Source organism: Harpia harpyja, chromosome Z (assembly GCF_026419915.1).
Source record: "Harpia harpyja isolate bHarHar1 chromosome Z, bHarHar1 primary haplotype, whole genome shotgun sequence".
NCBI lineage: Eukaryota > Metazoa > Chordata > Aves > Accipitriformes > Accipitridae > Harpia > Harpia harpyja.
Genome location: NC_068969.1, coordinates 38,025,531 through 38,048,236, shown reverse-complemented (window position 1 = coordinate 38,048,236; position 22,706 = coordinate 38,025,531). Strand labels below are relative to the sequence as shown.

The 22,706-nt window shown below is 43.3% G+C and overlaps 1 protein-coding gene across 1 annotated transcript in view; it reads left to right on the top strand.

Moving 5' to 3' along the window:
* SNX30 (sorting nexin family member 30) overlaps positions 1-22,706 on the top strand; it is a 53,211-nt gene that overhangs the window by 11,539 nt on the left and 18,966 nt on the right. Inside the window, exons 2-4 of the mRNA XM_052776048.1 lie at positions 10,027-10,215; positions 16,503-16,613; positions 20,300-20,458. Coding sequence (XP_052632008.1) covers positions 10,027-10,215; positions 16,503-16,613; positions 20,300-20,458 — 459 coding nt within the window. The remainder of the gene's footprint in view (positions 1-10,026; positions 10,216-16,502; positions 16,614-20,299; positions 20,459-22,706) is intronic.

The window sequence follows — 22,706 nt, the reverse complement described above, 5'->3', positions numbered from 1 at the left end:
TTGTCCTTAAAGCAGGAAGAGAAGTGGTCATACTGTGTGCTTTTCGTTTTGTTTTGTTTTGTTTTGTTTTTTCAGCAGATACACACTTTATTTGTTTTACCCCTCTGGGAGCAAATGCCTTTCTGCTGGAAAATGTCTTGTTTATCAGCAAACATGGTGGAGGGCTATCCCTTAAATTGTACCTACGTAAGCTAACTTTGAGAGCCTCTCCAAAAGCACACTCCTCCAGCTTTTCCAGGGTTTGAGATGAAAATACGAGTTCTCCCCTTTGCATATCTCAGCCTCCTTTACTTGCACAGTGATATCTCATCAGTCTGACTTGCTCTCCACTGATCTTGTGTGGGGAAATGCTAATGCAACTCATCTAAAACAGTGAGCATGAGGAAACCCACATCATAGTGCAATATGGAAGTGTATTCTTGTTTGTTTAAACAAAGTATTCAGCAGGATACTACAGTGCTTTCCAGCCCTCTATCATCTCTTTCCTTCATGTTTCTGCTCTCTGCTGCTCCCCAGTCCTTTGCATCTGTTCACATTGTATTGGCTTTGTGTGGCAAGGTTTTGGTAGCAGGGGGGTTACAGGGGTGGCTTCTGTGAGAAGCTGCTGGAAGCTTCCCCTGTGTCCGACAGAGCCAAGGCCAGCCGGCTCTAAGACGGACCCGCTGCTGGCCAAGGCCAAGCCCATCAGCGATAGTGGTAGCACCTCTGGGATAACAGATTTTAGAAGGAAAAAAAGTTGCGGGACACACAGAAACAGCAGCTGGAGAGAGGAGTGAGAACATGTGAGAGAAACAACCCTGCAGACCCCCAGGTCAGTGAAGAAGGAGGGGGAGGAGGTGCTCCAGGCGCCCGAGCAGAGATTCCCCTGCAGCCCGTGGGGAAGACCATGGTGAGGCAGGCTGTCCCCTGCAGTCCATGGAGGTCCACAGTGGAGCAGATATTCACCTGCAGCCCGTGGAGGACCCCACACCGGAGCAGGTGGGTGCCCGAAGGAGGCTGTGACCCCGTGGGAAGCCCACGCTGGAGCAGGCTCCTGGCAGGACCTGCTGATCTGTGGAGAGAGGAGCCCACGTTGGAGCAGGTTTTCTGGCAGGACTTGTGACCCCATGGGGGACCCACGCTGGAGCAGTGTGCTCCTGAAGGACTGCACGCCGTGGAAGGGACCCATGCTGGAGCAGTTAAGGAAGAACTGCAGCCTGTGGGAAGGACCCACGTTGGAGAAGTTTGTGGAGGACTGTCTCCTGTGGGAGGGACCCCGTGCTGGAGCAGGGGAAGAGTGTGATGAGTCCTGCACCTGAGGAGGATGAAGCAGCAGAAATAATATGTGATGAACTGACTGTAAACCCCATTCCCCATCCTCCTGTGTCGCTGAGGGGGCTAGGTAGAGAATCCAGGAGTGACGTTGTGCCCGGGAAGAAGGGAGGGGTGGGGAACGGTGTTCTGAGATTTGGTTTTATTTCTCCTTACCCTACTCTGGTTGATTGGTAATAAATTGAGTTAATTTTCCCCAAGCTGAGTCTGTTTTGCCCGTGATGGTAATTCGTGAGTGATCTTTCCTGTCCTTATCTCGACCCACAAGCCTTTTGTTATATTTTCTTCCCCCTGTCCAGCTGAGGAGGGGGGAGTGATAGAATGGCTTTGGTGGGCACCTGGTGTCCAGCCACAGTCAACCCGCCACACACATTTAAAAAATACTACTGTTTGCTCTCAAAAACATCTCAGCCAAATTGGCACTTCAGTGACACTGGCTACCTAGATAACTGATGCAGCTAAACCTACTTCTAAAATGAGAACAGGAAAAAAACCTGCTGCATGGTATGTCTGCAGAGCTTTAACACAAAGCCGTATGTTTCTAGGAGAAAGCAGTTTAGTTTGGACAAGCTTAACAAACTGTTCCATCTGTAATCAGATATAAATCTGGCTTCTTGGATTGGGAATGACTCCTAGTCATATGCTGGATGCAAGTTTTCCTGCTCATGGTCTGAATTGAATCCTGGCTGCTGCTTTGCTATTTAGAAGGTCAGAGCTCAGGTTCTGAAAATGAAGCTTTAAACAAAACACTGTGTGTGTTAAGCTTGTTCATTAACAAGGTGCTCTTTAGCATGTTAAAATGGGTAATGATGTTCCTGTGCACACAGCTGCAGAACCCTTCTGATAATAATTCAAGTCTTATAACAAACAATATTGTTGGAAGAAACTCCTTACAGGTGGATGTGGAACTTAAGAGCTAGAGGAGAGTAACTGGAGACTTGTCTCAAAAGGCCTACTTTTTTCTAAATGTTTCTGAAGTCATCTAGCTTCTGCCATTTGTGGAGATCTTTGAAGACAGAGTGGAGTTGGTGCTTGTTGCTTTCTACTGAGAACTGTAGAAGGAAGAAAGAAGCTTTAGCTCTGCTAAAGGATGCAAATCTAAGTCTGCCCAAATGTTAAAATCCATGCTTTCCTTTGGGTCACAAGCACTTTTCTACTGCTTTCTACAGCTTAAACATAACTGAACTAATCTTACTGGAAAGTTGCCAGACTGGCGCTTTGCTTAGGAAGATGGATAAGGCTTTCTGTGAGGACACTAGTGCTTTGTAAACAGATGTAGAAGCTAACCTTGCATCTGGAACTGTTTCTTCCAAGAGAACAGTTCATCCTGTGGATGTGTTAAAATACCTCTTTGCATTTAAAATACCTTGCCACAGTAAGGGAGCTGTAAGATGGGGCCAGCATCCAGTTACTCTTTGCACTTTCCTTCCTGTTCAAAGGATACTAGGAAGTACATGTCAGGCTGGTGAGCGTTAATAAGACAAAAGTATGTCTTATCCCTTTACATTTTGCCTAATTAATGTCTGCTCCAGATAACAACCCATTTCATCTGCCTTTTGACCTTTTGTGCACAAAGTAGCAGAGGAACATGGTTTATTACTAATATTGAAGGACTTGTCTTAACTGCTGTAAAACATCAGTGAGACGCCACTCACGATCCTCATTTGTAGAGTGTAACCTGAACCACATTTAGCTTTAGTGTGGTACTGCACAGTTCCCCTTCCAGACTGGGAGAAGAGGCCACCCTCTTAAGGACTCTGTGAGAAGACAGACATATAGCCAGACTGTATGAACAGATGGTCTGATGTGGTACTTGACACCTTCTTGTGACAGCCCCCTTTACCCCTGTGCACAGGAAGGCTGAAACTGAGCTGTATTGTAACCGAGTCCCTAAAGACTTCAGCAACAGAGGTAGGAGATGGCTTATTGCTCTTGCTGAAAATGCTGTTGGCAGGAAATGCTTCTATGCCCACATTCTTGCTCTGGTTAGCTTAACTGTGATGACTTATGGGAAAACAAACCACAAAGTAAAATAATCCATCGTATAAAACTTGGCTGTTACCCTCGGGAAAGAGGTGGGAATCCCATGACCTGCATGAGAAGGCTTGGAAAGTGTTTGTATCAATCATGTAGTGTCTCTGTGAAGCTTGTTCCAGTGTTTCTCTGTCCAGGCAAAGTGCAAAGAAACACTATTCCAAGTACGATACTTTATAAGCAAGAATGCTCCCAGGTCTTGAGTGGTACCAAACTGCATGCCATTATGGTCAGCTGCTGCATGTGAAATTCTTATTATTTCAGTGATATTCCAGGCAACTCAGACCTACAGAGTAGAAACAGTAGTTCGAGTGATGAACTCCAGAACAAAGTCATCAGACTCATGACTTGGCAGCGTGCTGCACTCTGACACCTATTTAAAAAGATCATGAGAGCAAATTGATCCAGTCTTTATCTAGTGGCTTTTTGGTGAGATGGGCAGAATACCAGTGGTACTACAGGAACTGTAGAGGTGAGGCTTGGGCCAGGTGTGGTATGCATGCCCCATTAGAGTTAGGGGCTTTCCACCCAATGCTGCAGGACCCACAGACTTGCTGCGTAATACCCTCCAGGGCTAGGAAGTAAAAATCTGAGCTTTTGTCCTCAACACCCAGCACTGTCACTCCTCTGCTGACACATTTCCAGGTAAAAGCAAGAAGAATTGCTTCTGATTTGAGCTTAGTCTTTGTTGCTCTCAAAATAGCCTCAACCTTGCAGTCTGATTCTGGATGATTAATGTAGTGGAAAACACTGACCTTTTCTCAGGGTATAATCTTGTTCCTTGTGAGTACACCCACACATACTGTACTGTCCTTCCCGTTACTGGAGAAGGATGTCAGGAGCTGGTGTACATGTAACCACTTATCCTTTCCCAGGAGGGTAAGTCCAGCCTTAGAAGTTGATTTTCACAGTTCTTGTCAAACTACAACTTAGTACTCTCTTGTTTGTGGATCAACGTAGAAATGTGGTACTTCCTCCCAGGAACGAATAGGGGTTTGGGAGTTTGTTAACTATGGGGGTTTTGTTTGACTTTTTTAGACCTTGTAGAGCAAGACTGCTGTCTTATCCTCCCTTCCCTGTGGTGGCCAGAGCATTCTCCCTCCTCTCCAGTCTGGATCCCCCACTTGGGTCACTCTTGCCTTAAAGTAGCTGCCCAAAGACAAGTGCAAGAGGAGGAGACACGCAGTATCTCATATCTACTTCAGATATGTGTGGGGTAACAAAGGTGACCTGTAGTAAACAAAGTATGATGCTGATGCCTGGTAGAGAATGAAACTGAACACACATAAAGGGGAAACAAATGCCTTTTCTTCCCTTGTTCTCTACCTGAAGAGAAGTTTAGGTAGTTGTCTGGAGTTGGTATTGGAAAATAGTCTTATGCAGACTGACATTTCACTACAGAAATGCTCAGTGAGGTCTTTTAATAGGATACTATGCTGCCAATGACAGATGAACTGATCTAGATGGACTAGAGGATGGAAATGTACTTTCTTTCTATGCCGAGCTGACCTGTACAGGCCAGTGGCAGAGAACTCTATAAACAAAAAAATACCTGCTTTCAAAACTTGCTGGGATGAGACAAGTAGTGCTATGAACAGGTCTGTGAAAGCCAAGTTAATGCAAGCTTTTATAGTATTCTTGGGGACACTTATGTCTAAACCATTTTAGTCTTCCAGTCACCAGCATCAATTCTGCTATGGCTTATTGTTCTCTACTGAAGGTACAAAGGTAAGAGTTGTTGCAGAAACCAGCTGCAATTGTTGTGTGGAATCATTGTCCTCTTGACATGACTGTGTCTGTGGTTACGTATCTCTCTGGGAAACGGATGGCCGAAAGCAATGGAACGCCTTGAAACACAGGGAGAAAGGCACAGCACTCCAAATTTCAGAAGTGAAGCAGTGAGGCTGTAGTAGTAGTACAGGCCTGACTGTAAGGTCCCTGAGTTAGGGAGTGATATTTGGGGTTAAGTGCACCACTTGTGTCTAAACAGCAACATTTCTAAATGTCTCTTGTTGTCATCTAATACTTGTTGAATGAGAGCCATGTGCTTGCAACATCAGGTGGTTTTAGGCTAACCCTTTCCAGAGATGAGCTTATCTGTGTTTGGAAGACTTAGCTGAACTACCTCTTCCACTTCCTTCATGGACTACTGCTTAGACAGCAGAGCTATCTGGGTAAGCTGTACACTTGCTAAGCCAGGATAGGTGAAAACTAACATTCAGTTTGTAGAGAAGCTGCAGGATTGACTAGCTGCACTTAAGTCAGCAGAAGACCGCATGATCTTCACTTGACAATAACCAATATCTACAGAATTTTAGACCCTTTTTTAGCCTTCAGGGATTGAATCCTGGATGCTTTCTTTGGTGTGTACTACTCCATTAGGGGAGGCTGCCATCCAGAAGACTGAATACCAAGCCCCTGGGGTTTTACTTTATGTGGATCCAAGCTGCCCTGTAACTCCAGAGTCTTGGAAAATCTCCTGGGAGAATGAAGGAGGGAGAAGATGACATCAGCTGGAAACTTCCCAACTTGTTTTGCATCTCACATGCAGACTTCAAGTTTATAAAATTCAGCTGAATTTTAAACTTGGATGAATTGAACTTCTTGATAGATTTAGTATCTGTTTCTGGGCAGGCTAACTAGCCAAGGTGCTTGGACTGCATAATACAGTAAAAGAATGTGAAACTGCTTCCTTACCAGATAGCAGCCTGCATAGTTGGCAGGGCTCATGCATTTCCAACACAGGCAGGCAGTTCCTACTTGCCCTGCACTGTAGGATACAAAACATGTGCTACTGGAGTCATCTGGTCTCATGTACTCATAAATTTGTGTGTCTTGAGGAATCCTACAAACTCCACAGGAATACGTGAAGAGTCTGTCTGTAGGTGATTGTACAACTGTGCACAAAAGCCTAGTACTTAACCAGTAGATCATGAAGCTGAAGGTCTGAATGTCATACTGTATCTGCTGTAGGTTGTGATCCAGGCCTTGCTAGACCTTCACCTGACCTGCTTCAGCAGGTGACGAAGCTATGAGACTGGCCTGAGGAGGTGAGGGGCAGAGACTAAGGACCTTTGCTCTTGGACACTCCCTAAGACTTGAAGAGTGTCTTGACAGAACCTGTCCTCCATTCCATCTGCCTGGCTGCCAGAAGCAGCGTCCTCTCCTCCCTGCTGTGGGACTGCTCGGATTCATGGCAGGCTGACTGTACTGTGAGTAACAGGCGCTGTGATGAAAAGGCTTTTTTCTGTGAAGACCTTTGTGAGCAGTAGGTACCTGCTGGGACTTGGACTGTGCTGATCTCTGATAATGCAGATAGGTACTTAAAACAGTCGATGAGCAGCTATGTAGTGCACTAAAGGTGAAGCTGATGCATGAGTCCCTGGCACTGAAGTCAGACTCTTTGTTACATAAAACAATTAATACTAGTCAGTATTTCAAATGCTTGTGGATATGATAACTAGACCAACAGGTAGAAAAGCAGATGGCTGCAGATCTCCTTTCCTGCTAGGCTTTGCAGGACATACTGCTCTTTCTGTGGTAAAAGCAGACTAGAACAGATGATACAGTCTTGCTTCCCCAACTGCAAAAAATCCCCCAAGTCCCATGGAAGAAAGCCAGTGCCAATTAACGTGACAAGGAGGTCCTCTGCTGAAAGGATTGCAGCCTGAGACAACTTAGATTGCTAGGCCATCTGCTGAGACACTTCAAAGCCTACCTCTTTCTAGCAATAGCATAAGACTTCAGCAAACTGATCCTGCCTGCTGATAAATGAAGGTTCAGCACTCATAAGCATTGTTCCTTGTGCAGTTAGCTAAGAGGCCCCACCCATTAGGAAGGACAAATAGCTAGCTTCTAACTTGCTCTTCAGCTGCTAAAAACTAGCTAAGTAGCAGGGCATGATTCCAGCTGTGACTGCTGGGAGGGTTCTGCCATCGCAGATGAGGCAGTATAGCACAGTAGTACTTTCAATGTATGCATCCTTTGTCCTTTTCCCCCTACCACAGGTAGCAGCCCTCCTGCTCCTAACCAGAGTTGCTCTAGAAGCTTTACTTGATCTAGATCTGGGGTGTTTCATCCAAGGCTGAGATCAGGTAAAACTATCACAGCCTTTATTTTATGACCTGAGACATTCCACAGGACCCATGACTGCAAGAACACACTCAAGTGGGCTGAAATGGATTCCAGCCTTCACAAACCTCAGCCCTGCTTAAAAAGTGCAAGACATGCTAGTATGATATTGTTATCTCCCAACAGAATTAGTGAGGAAATCACTAACTTCATGCAAGTGGCTGCAAGCTCCATGTTTTGCTCCTTTCTCCAGTTGCTCTGACACCTTGATGCAGAGTTTTCGTATTTTAAGCAGATTCCATCACATTCTTTAAGCTCTCTTTTGGAAGGTTTTGTTAAAAGTTTTTGAGATCTCACATGCAACCAGGCTTAAGCTGTTTTCACAGGTTAATTCATTTCCATAGTGGAAGCTTAGAATTTGACGGGCTGCAGTTCTGGCACAACTCGTCTTATGCTAATGCTTATTGCACATGGGCAATGAAGAGCTGTCTTTTCCTTTTGGAAACAGGAACAGATTTGTCTACAGCTACTGGTCCCAGGGTTTGCTTTGCTCTTTGCTGAGCCAAATTCTCCTAACTGAACTGCAGATTTTCTGAAGCCATCTCCTGTTGCTACTCTTATCCTGTCTTCTGCTTATTCTGTTTGTGTAACTCCAGCAGAACTCCTTATCTGCTAAGTTACTGTAGCGTTGCTTCTTCCTGTTGTACAGGCTCCTGCTATGTGGAGTCTGAGCCACGTGCTTGTGTTGTCAAAGCTGTCTACCTCCTGTACGAGCTGGCAAGCTGTGCCATGCTCATCCTGCTCTTTTGCTCTCTTAAGAGAGCATATGAGTGCCTACCTTCCAATTCTTTCTCACTTGCCAGTTAAATCTGAAGTCTCTCATCTGTTGGCAACCACTTCTAAGCATTATCTGGGAGAATGCATCTAACCTCTCTCTTAGTAGACAGTAGTTTAGGTCATCACTTTCCAAAAATGTCTAGGCTAAAGCATTATTCTTGCTACTTCATAAGGCAATCCTCAAGGTGAAGAGCAATACTACCACAGTTGTGCAGGACTGCAACAGGCAGAGGACTGTCTGTAAAATCCCAGTACTCCCATGATGGGTTTGTGACAAAGACTGGTAGGAACTTAGACCTGGTCTTAGCCACTGGCAAATGCAGACCTTTGTAAGTGGCTTTAAGTTGAAGCTCTCACCTGTAATTCTGAACCCTTGAACAAAGGAGGACTTCTGTTGAAGACAGGGACTACCCTTGTCTGGCTGGAACGTAAACCACAATATCATAAGGAATACTGATGGACAAAGAGGATCTTACCCGAACAGGATTGCTCTGCTAAGATTACATGTTTCATTTAGCCACTTAAGGATTGTGTGAAGCTGGGGCTAAGCAGTAATTCTAAAACTAAAACACTTCTAGTTAATGTGTTGCTTAGCTGTAGCGGTTTCTCTGTTTAGCAACCAGAGGAACCTTTGTCCTTACAAGGGAAACACTCTGTGGATAAATCTATTCTTGTACTACTAGTTAAAAGAAAAAAAAAACCCAAACCCCAAAGTCCTCACTTTGAAAAGCAGAGCCATGGATCTTTGGGACTTTCTAACACTGTTGTCAGATGTTCCTAAATATTGTACAACTTGTCACATGCTGTCAGCTCCCTCTGCTACAAAACCAGAGCAGAGAACACATGTGAAGTTGCTGTGATATTTATGCAAAGTAACCACTAGCTGTATGGAGTAGTTGATCTGTGTCAAAGTGTGAGACTCAAAGGTGTGGGAATGTACCAAGTTGGCTATAAAGTGGGTTTGTTGGTTTTTTTTTTCCCCTGCTGCTGAGTCAGTTTCAAGGAATTACAGAATTCCCCAAACCCTTGTGCATCTCTTCCTAAAATAGCCACTTGCTGGTTCTTTTAGCCTCTGTCTTCCTAGGCACTGGATGATACTCTTGGAGTTGGGAGGATGGGAATGACGACCTCCCCAAGCAAAACACAAGTGTTTTCACTGGCCTTAGGACTCCAAAAGGGAGGTGTACATAGGCACCGGTGCTGGAGTGTATGATCTGTGATTGTCCTGTAGTGCTGTGATGGCAGATCAGTCTCTGACTGCTGTCAGCGCGTGGAAGTTAGTGGAAGGGATGGGAAGCCTCTGATAAAAGTTTGCCCTCCTTACTCTACTGTAGGAGTCTCCAGAGGAGAAGGCTGACTGCATTCCTGTCAGCTGAACTGCTGCCATTTTGCCTGAAGCCTGTCTTATAAGTAGGGCTCTTGATTTGCCTAGCTGTTTTGTTTTCAGAGTTGTTTCAGTCTCACCAGGAGCTGTTGGTTCAGCAATACTTCCACTTCCTCATGAATAGAAACCAGGTTGCGCCACACTAAGGGGAGGTATGGTGGTAATGTGCTTTCTCTTCAACTTGTGGGGCAGTAGAACAACCTAATGCTCAAAGCCCAGACCTTAGCGGATTGCCCAGGTGTCCTGGAGAAGGGTTATCCTTGGAGCTGCTGAAATAAATAGCCCTTGTAAATATATCAGTGAAACTTGTCAGTGGCATCTTTGAGAATACTGTGCTTTACAGTGAATCTGTTCACTTGTTAAAAACTTGGTTTTTCTCTCCGATACAGGATCTCGGTCTACCCAATGGCACACCTGTGGACACTTCTAGCCCAGCTTCCTCCTCATCTCTCCTCAACAGACTGCAGCTGGATGATGACTTGGAAGGGGAAACTAGAGATCTCTTTGTTACTGTTGATGATCCCAAAAAACATGTGTGCACAATGGAGACATATATCACATATAGGGTTACAACAAAGGTACAAAGCAACATTCTTCATTCATAGTACTTTTCTTTGGGGAGTTTTTTAGGTCATATTCTGCATGTCTATGCCTTGCATTGTATTTTCTTATCTTAAGGACAAGAACTTAATGTCTTTCAGTACCTTGTGAATGTGTTGAAGGTATGACTTCTCTTAGCAGAACTGTTACTACTTCAGTGAATGAAAATATGCAAAACTTTTAATGTGTCAGTTTAGATTTTTGTGTCTGACTCTTAAATAGAACTGTTTGTAAGCTTGCAAGGCCAGCTTCTTTCATTAACTTGAACGTTTATTCATATAAAGTAATCTGACACCCATTTGGTTTGAGTTACCACCCCTGAAGGGGAATGTGCCTTGTTGTTGATTCACTGTTAATCATCTCACATTTTGTGTCTGTCATGTTCTGAAATGCTTTAAGCTTGTTGCTTGAAGTGTTTACCACACTTCCTCTATCAGCAACTTAATCTAAATCATAATCTTGATCCTCAACTATACACTAGCTTCTGTGCAGTTGTTGGTACAGAAGGCTGTACAGCTGCTACTAAAACTAAGTAGCGTAAGAATGCTGCTGCTTACCAAAAGAAATATGCTAGAGATTTTTTCAGCATGTGTTGTAGTTCAATCATTAATGCAGTCTAATTACACTAACAGGAAAAGTGATCTGAAAAGTCTACTGCACTCACAACTGGAATGTTAATTTCTGTTAACTAACTCATTCTCATTAGCATCAGCTCCTAGGTGATGTTGACATGTTTTAGGCACTTGTAGTTACCCAAGGCAAAGTGTTCACTAACTTCACTTGGAATATACTTGATCCACTTGTCCAAAAAGATTAACATTCCTCTGGCCTACTTAGATGGCACTATCCACTGGAGAGAATATTTTCCTTTGAGATAAGGAAGTCTTTACAGGCCATAGATTTTTTTTTTTTTTTTTTTTTTCCCAGAATGTCTATGCCAAAGTTCCACTTTCAGGCCTCACAGGAGAAAATGTGGTTTCTCTAAAATAGTAGCTACCTGTTACTGCACACTTAACATAGGCCTGTCATTCTTTGTTGCTCTAAGTGTCTTAATCTTGGAAGAAATGCTGTATCTTAACTACTAGAAAATGCTAAGAAGTATTGCAGAAAACTTTTCTGCTTGGAGCAACTTAATCTTCAGCTGTTACGTGATCAGAAGGAATAGAAAGCACAAAATGAGGCACAACTTTCCACACCCAAATAGCTAAAACTGGCTAAAGTTATTTCTCCCTTAAATTAAGACCTGATTATTCTGTCAAGATAAAATACCTCTATGCAGTGGCACCCTAATAATGTTCCTCTTCTTGGAAACCTGTGTTCATACAAGGCTTCCCTTCTTAAAGCAGAACTCTTGACAGTGGGTCAGATATCTACTGTATTTAGATCAGATGTATTACCCAACAGTGTCCTTTTTTAAATAAAAAACCCCCTCATCCTGTACTTCTGATTTTGCATATCTACCTACCTGTCTGTGAATACTTGTTTTATTTGGGATCTCACTGTAGCACGTAAATCTGCTATATCATAGCATTACAATACTATTATGAAACAGTGCATAATTTATTCTTATCAATCACCATGAAAGCCTCACCTCTTTGGGTTTATTATTCTTGTAAACTTTCGGCTAACCTCTAGGGTTAGCACCTCTAGCACTCTCTACCATTGTTTAAAAAAGACTATTGGAAGACTAGCAGTATTAATGGTCTGACTCATTCTTGCCACACAAACAAGGCCTCTTTGATGGCAAACTAATTGCCCAATCAGCCATTGTAGCTGAAAGCAGTAATTAAACATGGCAAAAAATCTGCACAGGAATAATCCCTAGACAGTGATGAGGATGAGCGTTGGTGCTTGCACCACCAGGCTGTAGGTCAAATTTCTATAGCAGACCTTGCTTTTGTCATCAGTGTAAGGCCATGCTTCCCCCCGCCTCCCATGCAGCCTTGCATGAGAGGGGTTTGAGACCTGTGAAGGGCTGAAAGGGTCTTTGTGGTGGCTCTGGATGAGGAGGCAGGGATGGGTGCTTTTTTTCTTTCTCTGCTGAAGAATGCTACTGGAACCTCAAAGGTTTGGATAAACATAGGTCCTAGGATGAGTTTTGCTGAAGACTTCCTTGCTGTGGAAAGCAGCATCACTAAGTGGAAGAGGGGAATGTAACTGCTAGTGCTGTAGTGCGCTTGTGGTTGTGACTGGACACCACTGAGGGAAGAGTGTAACCTGACCACAGTCTTGTTTTTGTGTTGTGTGGTTTTTTTCTTTCTTTCTTTAGAAAGGTCCTTCATCGTAACAGCAAAAAAGAAGTCTTGCAGTATGCCCCAGACTTCTCATCTACTGATACCTTTGTCAGCAGATGGTGGTGGCGGAGGAAGGGTCCAAAACATCTGGTCCAAAACAATGGCTTGCAGGGAAGCTGAGAAGAAAGCTTAGAGTTTACTTGGTTCTGCTTGTGCCCCTGCTTTCACAGCTTCCCAGTAAGACCCAGGTAGCATTTCCCAGACTGTCTTCTGGATGAACACGTTTGAAGAATGTAACGGGAATCCCCAAAATAATGGGGACAGTGATTCAGACCTGGCTCTCTTGACTCTTTCTGTCCCTGTTTTCTTCTTGCTAGCAGCCGTTTCTTTATACGGGGAGGCTAGTAAAACCAAAAAGGTGTGCTGGAACTTAACTGGTCTTGGCTGTGATGATTGAAGTGTCTTGGATGTTCTTGATGATACACCTTTGTGCTCTTCAGATAGACTGATGTGCACTCTAGAGGGATTTTATCAAGCAGATCTTTCTGAGGATGGAGGGGGAAAATAAAGCTTAGCCTTATGTTAGGTAGTCATCTCTCCTGAGGGAAACATAAGTAAGTGTACTTCTAACCTCACTTTTGTTGTACTTTCTAGGATGGCAAGGCCTTCTGTGCCTTTTCCCATGGAGATCTAAACAGCTGCATGCCGTTCCACAGAGTCATGCAGTTGCTCTGCAGGCTTGAAGGGAGAGGCTTTCAAAGCAGTCAATACTGAAGTGGAAGTCTTGTTTTCTTTTTCCTGTCCTTCTCCTCTTGCTTCCAGTGCCTGCATTGGGTAGGTTACCTGAGCACATGAAACAGCTTGATCCCTAGAGAGGAGCAGGTGTAAGTGCTATGATCTCTTTTTCAAACAGGCTAAACTATTTGAGGCAAATGAAACTATGAACTGCTAAGGACACCAACCTTTTTCCCTTTCCCCTTCTGCCATCCTCCTCTTCTTCTAGCTGAAGATTTTTGCCCCAAACTTAAATAGTAACATGGAGAAGAATCCTCAATCAGGTGTAGTGAGTAAGAGATGAGAACTAGGGTACAAAAATACTTTCATGTAGTCATCACAGGCTAGCTTTTAAGTTTGGCTGCTGACTCCTTTCAAGAAAGACAAGAATCTTACACAAGACCAGGACTTGGTGATTGCCTTAACATTGCCTCAAGTCAAAATTATTCCAACAACAGAGGTAAAAGTGTCTGTAAACCTGCCTGCTTTCCAGCAAGTAAAATTGAGCCCAGAATACTACAGTGATGACTTACTGGCACTGTGCTGGAGTCTTCAATAAATCCCTAGAAATGTCTTGCCTGTTATTTTTGCGAGGTTGACATCTGCCACATAAGTTTCTTGGCTTCCTTCCCACATGTCCTTGCAAGATGAGATTTATGGATCCTACTAAGAAAGCAGGAGGAATTAAACTGTGTCAAAACCACAGACATTTCACTTGCCATCCCTGGACGGTGGCAAGACCCTCTTCTCTTTTGTGTGCAGTCTGGAAAAAATAACTTGTGCTGAGCTAATGAACAGTTTGATCTGAGATCCAAATTCTTTCAGCGTTAGTGAGGTGTCATTAAAACCTTGAAGGGCCCTTATGTTCTGTCCAAATAGTCTTTGAAAAGCTTATTTGCTGTCTAGATTTGACAACGTGTACAGCAAATACTGAAATGCTGATGGCTATGATGTATTTTAATCACCCTCTGAGGAACAAACCCTGATATATGGAAGACTTTGCAAATCTGCTTGTGGTGTAAAAGCAGCAGTAGCAGTTTGCTAGAGATGAATGATAACTAATGTAAAGTTTGTGCACTGAGACTTATCCTGCTTTTCTATGTCTAGACTAAATAGTACCTGTACAGTTTTCCTTAACTGTTAGCAGAATACTTGGTAATAAGGTTCTCAGTGCTAACAGATGGCAGACTTTACATTCATCTTCATGCTGCAGGATAAGACACTGTAGTGTGTATTCATCCTGATTACTCTCATTCACTCACTGTCTGATCTCTTTTAAGAGGCCAGTGACAGCCAGTTCAGAAAAGCTCTCCCTACTACTAAGTCATTACTTTTTTTTTTTTTTTTTTTTTTTTTTAAATTCCTGGTCATCTCCTGCAAGGCTGAGGTATAGCTGCCCTATTAACAGAACAAGGCAGTCAGCACCGCTGGCTGATCAGGGTTGTCTACGTGTGTGTGAATTAACTTGTTCTACTGTAATGCCATTCAGTCTTTTACTCAAAACAGGTGAAAATGGTTCATATGAAGTCTCAGAAGTTTCATCTATAGTGTGGCACTAACATGTTAAATATGCTGATGTTATTCCAACGTGTAGCTGAGCAAAGCACAAACCTGCAGTGGATATCTAGGTCTTGGTAGTCCCTCATCTACAAACACATCTGCTCCATTGGTGAGCATTCATTATGTTAGGCCATGGACTAATGTGTGTATCTCTTACTGTAGCTAGCAGGTCAAAGGAGGGAGGAGGCGAGCTTGATTTCTTCTTTTCTTTGTCTCTATGCCCTCCTTTACTAGAAACCAAACCATTTCATAGGTAATACCACATTAGCATGCTGTTTATAGTATACTAGAGCTACTGTTCTGTTGATAGTGTGTTAAGGCTGCTGGCTTCCCCCTAGAAAGAGATTTCTGGCATAGAACTTGTACAGGATCCCCAGTGGGGATTGGTGGGAGTAAAGTGCAGTAATTGAAGAGTTGGAGTCATGCAGAGAGCAAGTGAAGAGGTGGATTGCATTTGAAGGCTGCTACTTGGCTCTCTCCACATATGTGGCAGTTGCTCTCAGTCTGGAGGTAAATACAAAATCTCTGCTGGAATTTAGCAGGTGGTTGTAGTGGCTAGGGGTGCCAAAGCAACCTAGTGCTGGACTCAGTGCCGGTTCAAAGCTAGGAGAGCTGGTGCATTCCCCAGAACGCAGTGGCTTTGATGTCTAGCTGTAAACGTGTAGTGTGCTGGCGCTGCAGCATTACCTTCATTGCAAGATGCTCTTGATGCTGCAAGTAACCAGGTATAGTTCTCTAGGCTTCTCTGAGCTGTGCTTCTTGGTGGGACATAATGATAAAGGCCATCTATCTTTCAATCAGGGCTATTGCAATACCAGGCTCTTTAGCAGAGACTCCTAGCTGGTACACAGTTTCATTAGTGCTTTTAGGCAGTTGCAATACGTGCTGTGCAAGCAGCCCCACGCAGTCAGCTTTCCAGGCTATGGACTGTTCAAGGACTGGATAAAACATTTGCCAGCAGTTTCTCTGCATACCTATCTTCTGTCTCAAACTTGTAATGGCAAGTTTAACTCTGTGCCCTAAAGAATGAAAACTTTAAAGATTTAAGTTAATGTACTGATATCTCTAATCAGGCATACACAAACTTAATGTAAACAAACTTGTTTCTTCCTCTCAGGAATCAACAAAACCAGTACTTTGACAAACCTAGCAATGGTTTATGTTCTAATCTTTTAGCCTTGAAGGAGTGTAAGAAGCCTGTCACTTCTGGAATATGGGGCAGTGGTGAAACATTTTTTCACCCACAGTTAATGCATGTCATAGAATAAACAAGTCATTAAATATCTTTGCTTTTACTTCTTGATGGCTAAAATAGCCTCATCCTTGGAATGAAGATTTCACAGTCTTCCCTGCAAACTTGTAACTGGCAAGAGCTTTACATGGTGCACAGTACTCTTCTCTCCACAGACTCCTCCCATAAAGCTTATCTGAGCAGAACATGTAATGAACTATGAATAAATCTTAAGAATACATCAGCTCCAAGTAGTCATTTTTTCTCATTGCTGGCTTTCCTACTGCTTGAAAGGCCAGAGGATCTTTCTGTCATGCTGGCTACAAACACGATTTTGGGCATGGAGTCCCCGTGCAAGGCTTGTCTGGCCTTACCCTTGCCAGTGATGGCTGTACTGCATTTGCTGCTAAGCTCTGAAGTGAGAGGTTTCCATGCATACTAAGCATATCCTGTTGTTCTTTTCCAGACCACGCGAGCAGAGTTTGATTTGCCGGAGTATTTGGTCCGCCGGCGGTACCAAGACTTCGACTGGTTGAGAAACAAGCTGGAAGAGTCTCAGCCAACGCATCTCATTCCCGTAGGTAGTAAGCAAGAATCTGCTATTAAGGACAGTTCTGTATCTGTCGTCCAAGGGTGATTATTTTGGTGATATGTCTCTTTGGATTTAAATACGGTACTTCATTCCCTTCTAGCAGAGTGGGAAATGCTTCCCATTCTTGACTGATGATGAAGCTTAGACTTTTCTTGGTTGGCACACCTGAGAAGTGAGCTCTGGCAGCCTCCTGTAGGGCAGTATGTGTGGTAACTACATTTGTTATGGCATAAATGGAATATGCTTCATCTGTTTGTTGAATTATTATATCTAGGTTTCCAATTATCTGAGGCTTATGGAAGGCCACTCGGGTACTTCAAGTCCTAGTCTCAGTCAGTTTTCAAGATGGCCTTTTGAGCTGGTTTTAAAGACAGTATTTTAAAACTATTTGTGCTAACATTTAGTTGCAGAGACTGGCAAATCTTAGCGTCTGGCTTGGTAGTTATTGCATGCCTTCAGTAGGCAGAAATTCAGCTAATGAGGTTAGCTAAACTACTGTACGCCTTCTTGTCACTGAAGCTGGTGGCCCAACCACCTTACGTGATACGAAGAGGTTGATACTGATCTTCAGCAGTCTGTTTTTCATGCTGTAGAAGATGTGAAAAGGTAGGAAGCCTGTGGGATCACCACCATCAGCTGTTTTGAGCAAAGAAATTAAAAAAGGCCTGTAGGAGGTAAATTATCGGGAAATAGCAACACTGCTAGCATACCTTAGCTTGCCCGTCTGGGACGAGGGGGAAGTTTCTCTGCTCTCCCTCCCTCAGCAAGGACTAGGCTATGTGAGAAATATTCAGTTAGGCTGTTCCAGGGTAGAGAGCTATTTAAGTCCTTAATTACTCTGGGACTTGTCTCTAAGTGAAATAATAGCTCAAAGATAAGAAATACTTCACAAAATCATGTGACACCCCTAACTGGCAGCAAATATGTTTACTGAGGGGTAGGGAGAGGAGAAGAGAGAGAGTGAGCTTGCTAGGGTAAGGGGGAGACATGAGATTAATGTGTTAGCTGCCCAGACCCTCTCTTCTCCTTTCCTGTTCCCTGAACAGCTGGAACTATTGAGGTTAAGCTTGTACAGATTCCTGAGTGTACCAACAGGCTGCCAGTCCTGCCTGAAGGCTGCAAGGCAATAAATAATAGTCTACTAGCAAAAGGTGAGTCACAGCCAGGGAATCAAGCTGCTTTGCTGTGACCTGGAATTTGTTGCACACAGAATGGCAAGTTTGGCACAAGCGGCTCTAATACTGGACATGAAACCAGCTGCAGAACAAGGCAATCTCTTAAGTGTCTCTCATTTAGACAATCTGGAAGCATAAGAATGCGATGCCCTCTTTTATCTGTCTATGCAGGTTAGCAGTTGCGGAATGCAATGCGGAGCAGCTCCTCCATGCAGTGGTATGGCAGGGAGATTGCTGAATGCTTTATATATTTATTGCCTAGAAGGAGATGGGGAATAGAAACTAAAGGCTGTTTCAGGTGCACTGTAACTCAAGTGCATTCTGAAAGGATGTTTCAAGCGAATCTAAGAGTATCTGTATTTGTAACTGAAGGTAATGCAATCCCTGGAGGCCTTCTGCCTAACAAAATACCGAAACGGGGTTGTCTTCCTAATCTCGGTATAGTGACTCTGCCTAAAATCTTCCTGTAACAAATGATGTGTCTTCTCAGTGCAGCGAGTCATGATAGCCTACACTTAGGAGCCGAAACTAAACTGAACAGGGGTTCCTTTTCGTCTCTTTGATTACTGATTTTTTTTTTTTTTTTAAATTATCTGAGACTTACTCTAATCTGTGCTTTCAAACAACAGTAAAAATGCTCTCAGATCTGTCTCTAGACTAGAAAGATAAGCCTAACATGGCCAAGGATCTTGCCTTTGGATGGTGATGTTTGGATCCTTGAAGCCATTTGTGACTATAGTGAACCCTGCTCACATGTCACAGTGGGGAAAAGTTAGAAAGACTCTTAAGCTGGAAGACTATAAGTCAGATAAGTAACAGACAGTTAAAGCAGAATATCACTTGCTGGCTGTGTGTACTGTCTACTTGGGAGGGACCTCCAAAGGCCTAAAATGTAAAGGACTATAACTACTGCTATAGCTAAAAGCAGGTTAAATGGCAGAAGCCTCTCTAATAGAGGTGCACTCTTCTGTGGGTCTAAAATGCTCAAACTTTAGTGATGATTCAGTGGCAGTTTGCATGCATTTGGTTGAACTAGGGTTCTTTGCTCTTCCACCTTGTCCTTTTACTTCTGCATATGGTGCTGAGGTAGTGACTTCCTGAAGTATAGAGTCCCAGCTGAAGTTTACAAAGCAAGGGAAGAGAGTTTCTCCTCCCTGAAGACTACTGCACTAAGCATTATTCTTCTGAAGAAGTCTAATTAGAGTGTACCTTACACTGGTTTAACTAGAATGACTAATCTGAATGCTAAGATAAGTCTTAAATTATAAGAACTAAATACAGTGCTTAAAACATAGCTGTGTTGCAGCTAAGTCAGGCTGGCTGGGTTTTTTTAGGAGGTGCAATCTTCATGTACATCCCACATCAGCTAGGGTATGGTGGGAAAGGCATACGTATACGCAGTTTTTTTTACTTTTAATTACTTTTGTCACAGATTTTAGGTAACAAAGACTCTTTGCAGAGGAGAATTCTGATTCCTGATTTGGGTGAAAATGGCTGTCATTGCTAGTCTAAGAGTAAGCAGATTATCTGTCTAGGCAGACTGTTTCACAAGAATAAAATTCAAAGCACAGTTTTAAAAATTATATTAATCTTAGAGTCCATGCTGTCTGGAGAGAACAAAAGCAGATCTAGTGGTAGAGCTGAGACTAACCATGCTGAAGCTTAAAGAGTTATCTTCCATCTGAAGTGGTACTTTGAAGTCTGGAGTCTTACTGTAACAGGAAGGACTGCAGAACTAGCAAGTCTGGAGGCAGACTTGGGCTAACATGTTAAGCTGAACTGTAGAGATGAACCGGTGGCATCAAAATAGGAGTAAGGTGAAAGAGTAGATATGTTGGCAGACCTTTGTTACTTACACAAACATGCTCAAGAGTGTCAGCTATGATAGATGACTGACTGTGCAAGTGCTTCAGGAAGGTTGCAGCCTGGACCACTCGACTGTGCTCATCTGTCTTTGCTCAGTGTAGTGCTATTACTAAGACTATCAGCCCTTCACAGAAGGGCCCTGTCCAGGAGCTATAAATTGTTCAGAATGCAGGGGAAAAGAGTAAGTAGAATTGTTAAATTTTCTCGGTTTCCTTGGACTGAACAGCCTTACTTTAACATCAGGGTGTGTGTGTGCATGAATTGCTGTAGTGAATAGCGTGCAGCTCTGCTGGCATCTCCTTTAGAGCTGGAGCTTGAACATGGATAGCAGTAGGGGGGAACTCTCTAAGCTATGCTAGAAGTACCTAGTGTGAATACTGTCTGGGCTTCACTGGTGTGGGTCTCAGCTGAAGCCATTCAGTAGAATTGCTAGCATTCTAGCATTAGGCCAGACCAGCTCAACAGTAATTCAGAGCAAGGCTTGCATCCCATCTGATGTATGGTTCCTGTTAGCAAACATAACACTTCAGTGCCTGTTAAGACTGCAGTTTGATTGCTTTGTATGTTTCCAAAAAGCAGAAACAAGTTTTTGGTCTTCTGAATGTTGTGTGTTTTGCTTGTCTCTGACAGCCTCTTCCTGAGAAATTTGTGGTGAAGGGTGTTGTCGATCGCTTTTCTGAAGAGTTTGTGGAGACGAGGAGGAAAGCATTAGACAAATTCTTGAAGAGAATAACCGATCACCCGGTGCTTTCTTTTAATGAGCACTTCAACGTGTTTCTCACAGCCAAGGTAAGCCAGGAACTTCCAAACACAGTCATTGACAGGGACAACAGAAGAGGCACCTTTGCAGTCTCTTTTGAAATTAAGGTAAAAAGGCATTAATAAAACTACACATGCAGGTCAGAACTTCCCCTAAAATACCAGAGAGTTGTTAGGGACCCTGAATGTTGTGTGTGACAACTGTATGGCTTCCCTTTGCTTGAAGGGAGCGGTGGTCTGTAGATTTACAAATTCAGTTCTCCAGACTTGCTTGTTTTGTATCGCTGTGTCTAGAACATACGCCTCTGATGCAAGAAAGGTTCAGAATTTAGAAAACTGTAGACTTTGTAAAATCCTGTTTTGGGGAGGAGGAAGGTGGAGGAGGAAAGATCTCTTGCACAAAAGCTTGCAAGTTTCTTGATGTTTTTTCATGTCTGTGCCTTCTATAGTGCTTGTACTTGTTGCCCTCAAAACTAAGCATGAAGACCTTATTCTTGTTTGTTCTCAGTCAACAACTTCATGCTCATCTTCTGTGTGACTCACCCATAAATGGTGCAATTTTCTTTAGCTGTCTTTTGAACTCTGTTTTAAATAAGACTAGAAGGACCTACAGTCACACTTGGGTTTGACCTGATAAGTGAAGAGAGCTGTAGAAGCACGTCTTTCCAATGTCACATTATGCTAGCTCACTCAAATGTGACACTTAATTTGAGCTCATTTCAGGCTCATGCTCTGCTTGCTGGTAATGTGAGACTCAATCTCCAGTTCCCTTTTATTTCCGCTCCACGGTGAACTTAACTGCTGAAACAAGCCAGAAATGGCAGAATTTGTTTAGCACCTTGGTAGTTAAATGTCAGATAGCTTTGTTCTGCTTTTCAGCTGTCAAAGCATGATGCAACTTTCTTAGCTGCTTAGTCATCTTCTCCCACCCCTGTAAAATAAACGGTGAGGGCTGTATTCTCAGCCCCGGGCAGGGCTTGCCTTGAGAATACAGAGCATCCAGGGAGGCTGAGGGAAAAGGACATGTGTTCTTCTGGCTGTCTCTAGTGTTGGAACTTGCTCTATTGCAGCAGTGAGGTGTCAGTTCAGTGTGCTAGGACTTCAGAATTTAGTTACTGCAGAAAGTCATGAGACCACCTCCTGGCTGAAAAAGAGAAATCAACCTTTCTTCAAGTTCCCTGTTTGGACCAGTAACACACCAGAATGTGTGAGAGAGTACGTGAGTAATTTTGAGTTAAAGGGTTGTCTTCTGATACCTGCTTGCAGATAGTGCTTAGGACAGGTGGAAGGCAAGAGTCAAGGACCCACTGCATTTAAATGCAAACATAATGCAAAATTATAGTAGCTGCTAATATGTAAGGTTCTCTTAATCAGACTTACATTTGTCTTATAAGAACTTGGAAAGAATACCATAGTACATGTTTTGAAGATGGCTGTTGGATTCTTTTAAAGAACACTTAAGCTTTTAGCCTAGTCTGTAATACCATGTCTTGATTCTTAACCTCTACGGATCTACTTGGTTTGAAACCATCTCTTCCCCAGACTGCATAGGATAACGTAGTTAGAGCGCTTAATCCTGTTTTGCGATGTTGAATAGTGACCCCTGCTGGAAGTAGTAAAATGCAAAATGGACAGCATTTTGGCTAACAAGTTTTTTCTGATGTGCTGTCAAGGTGAAATCCCCTGAATATTGTAGGTAAACCACCTTGTTAACATAAGTTGTCTGAATGTTGATTTATGCAAACGTGCAAAGCATTGACGAGGAAGTTTAAGCTTTCTGTGCAGGCAACATGGCTACATCTGACCCAGCCTGGGCTGCCCTCTGTCTTGCGGAAAAGCTGTGATAGTCTCCCCATGCTGTGTGTTTTCTGTGCAGTCTTCCCCTGCCTTCTATCTGACCACACAGCTGGTGTGAGGTGACTGCTGACCAAATAGGCATGCAATGTGTAGCTCTGTACTAGGTCACCAGAGCCAGCTGGTGCATTTGCATAATACTGGTATTGTGGGCTACGACTTAAAAGTATGTATGGATGAATGGCATGAACAGTATCAGTGGAAACAGAGCTGATAATATCGCTACTTACCTGGTGACAGTACAGGAACATGGGAAAGTCTGGCCATGTGCAAAGGTGGACCACTAACTCATAATGTATTTCATACCATTCCTCTGGATAGTTTGTCTCCATCTAGAGGTAGTCTTGAAACTGTGCTCAGCTGTACAACTTGTATAATGTGAGGTTTTGTCCAAGGCTACATGTCACGTGTAATCTCTTGCCTT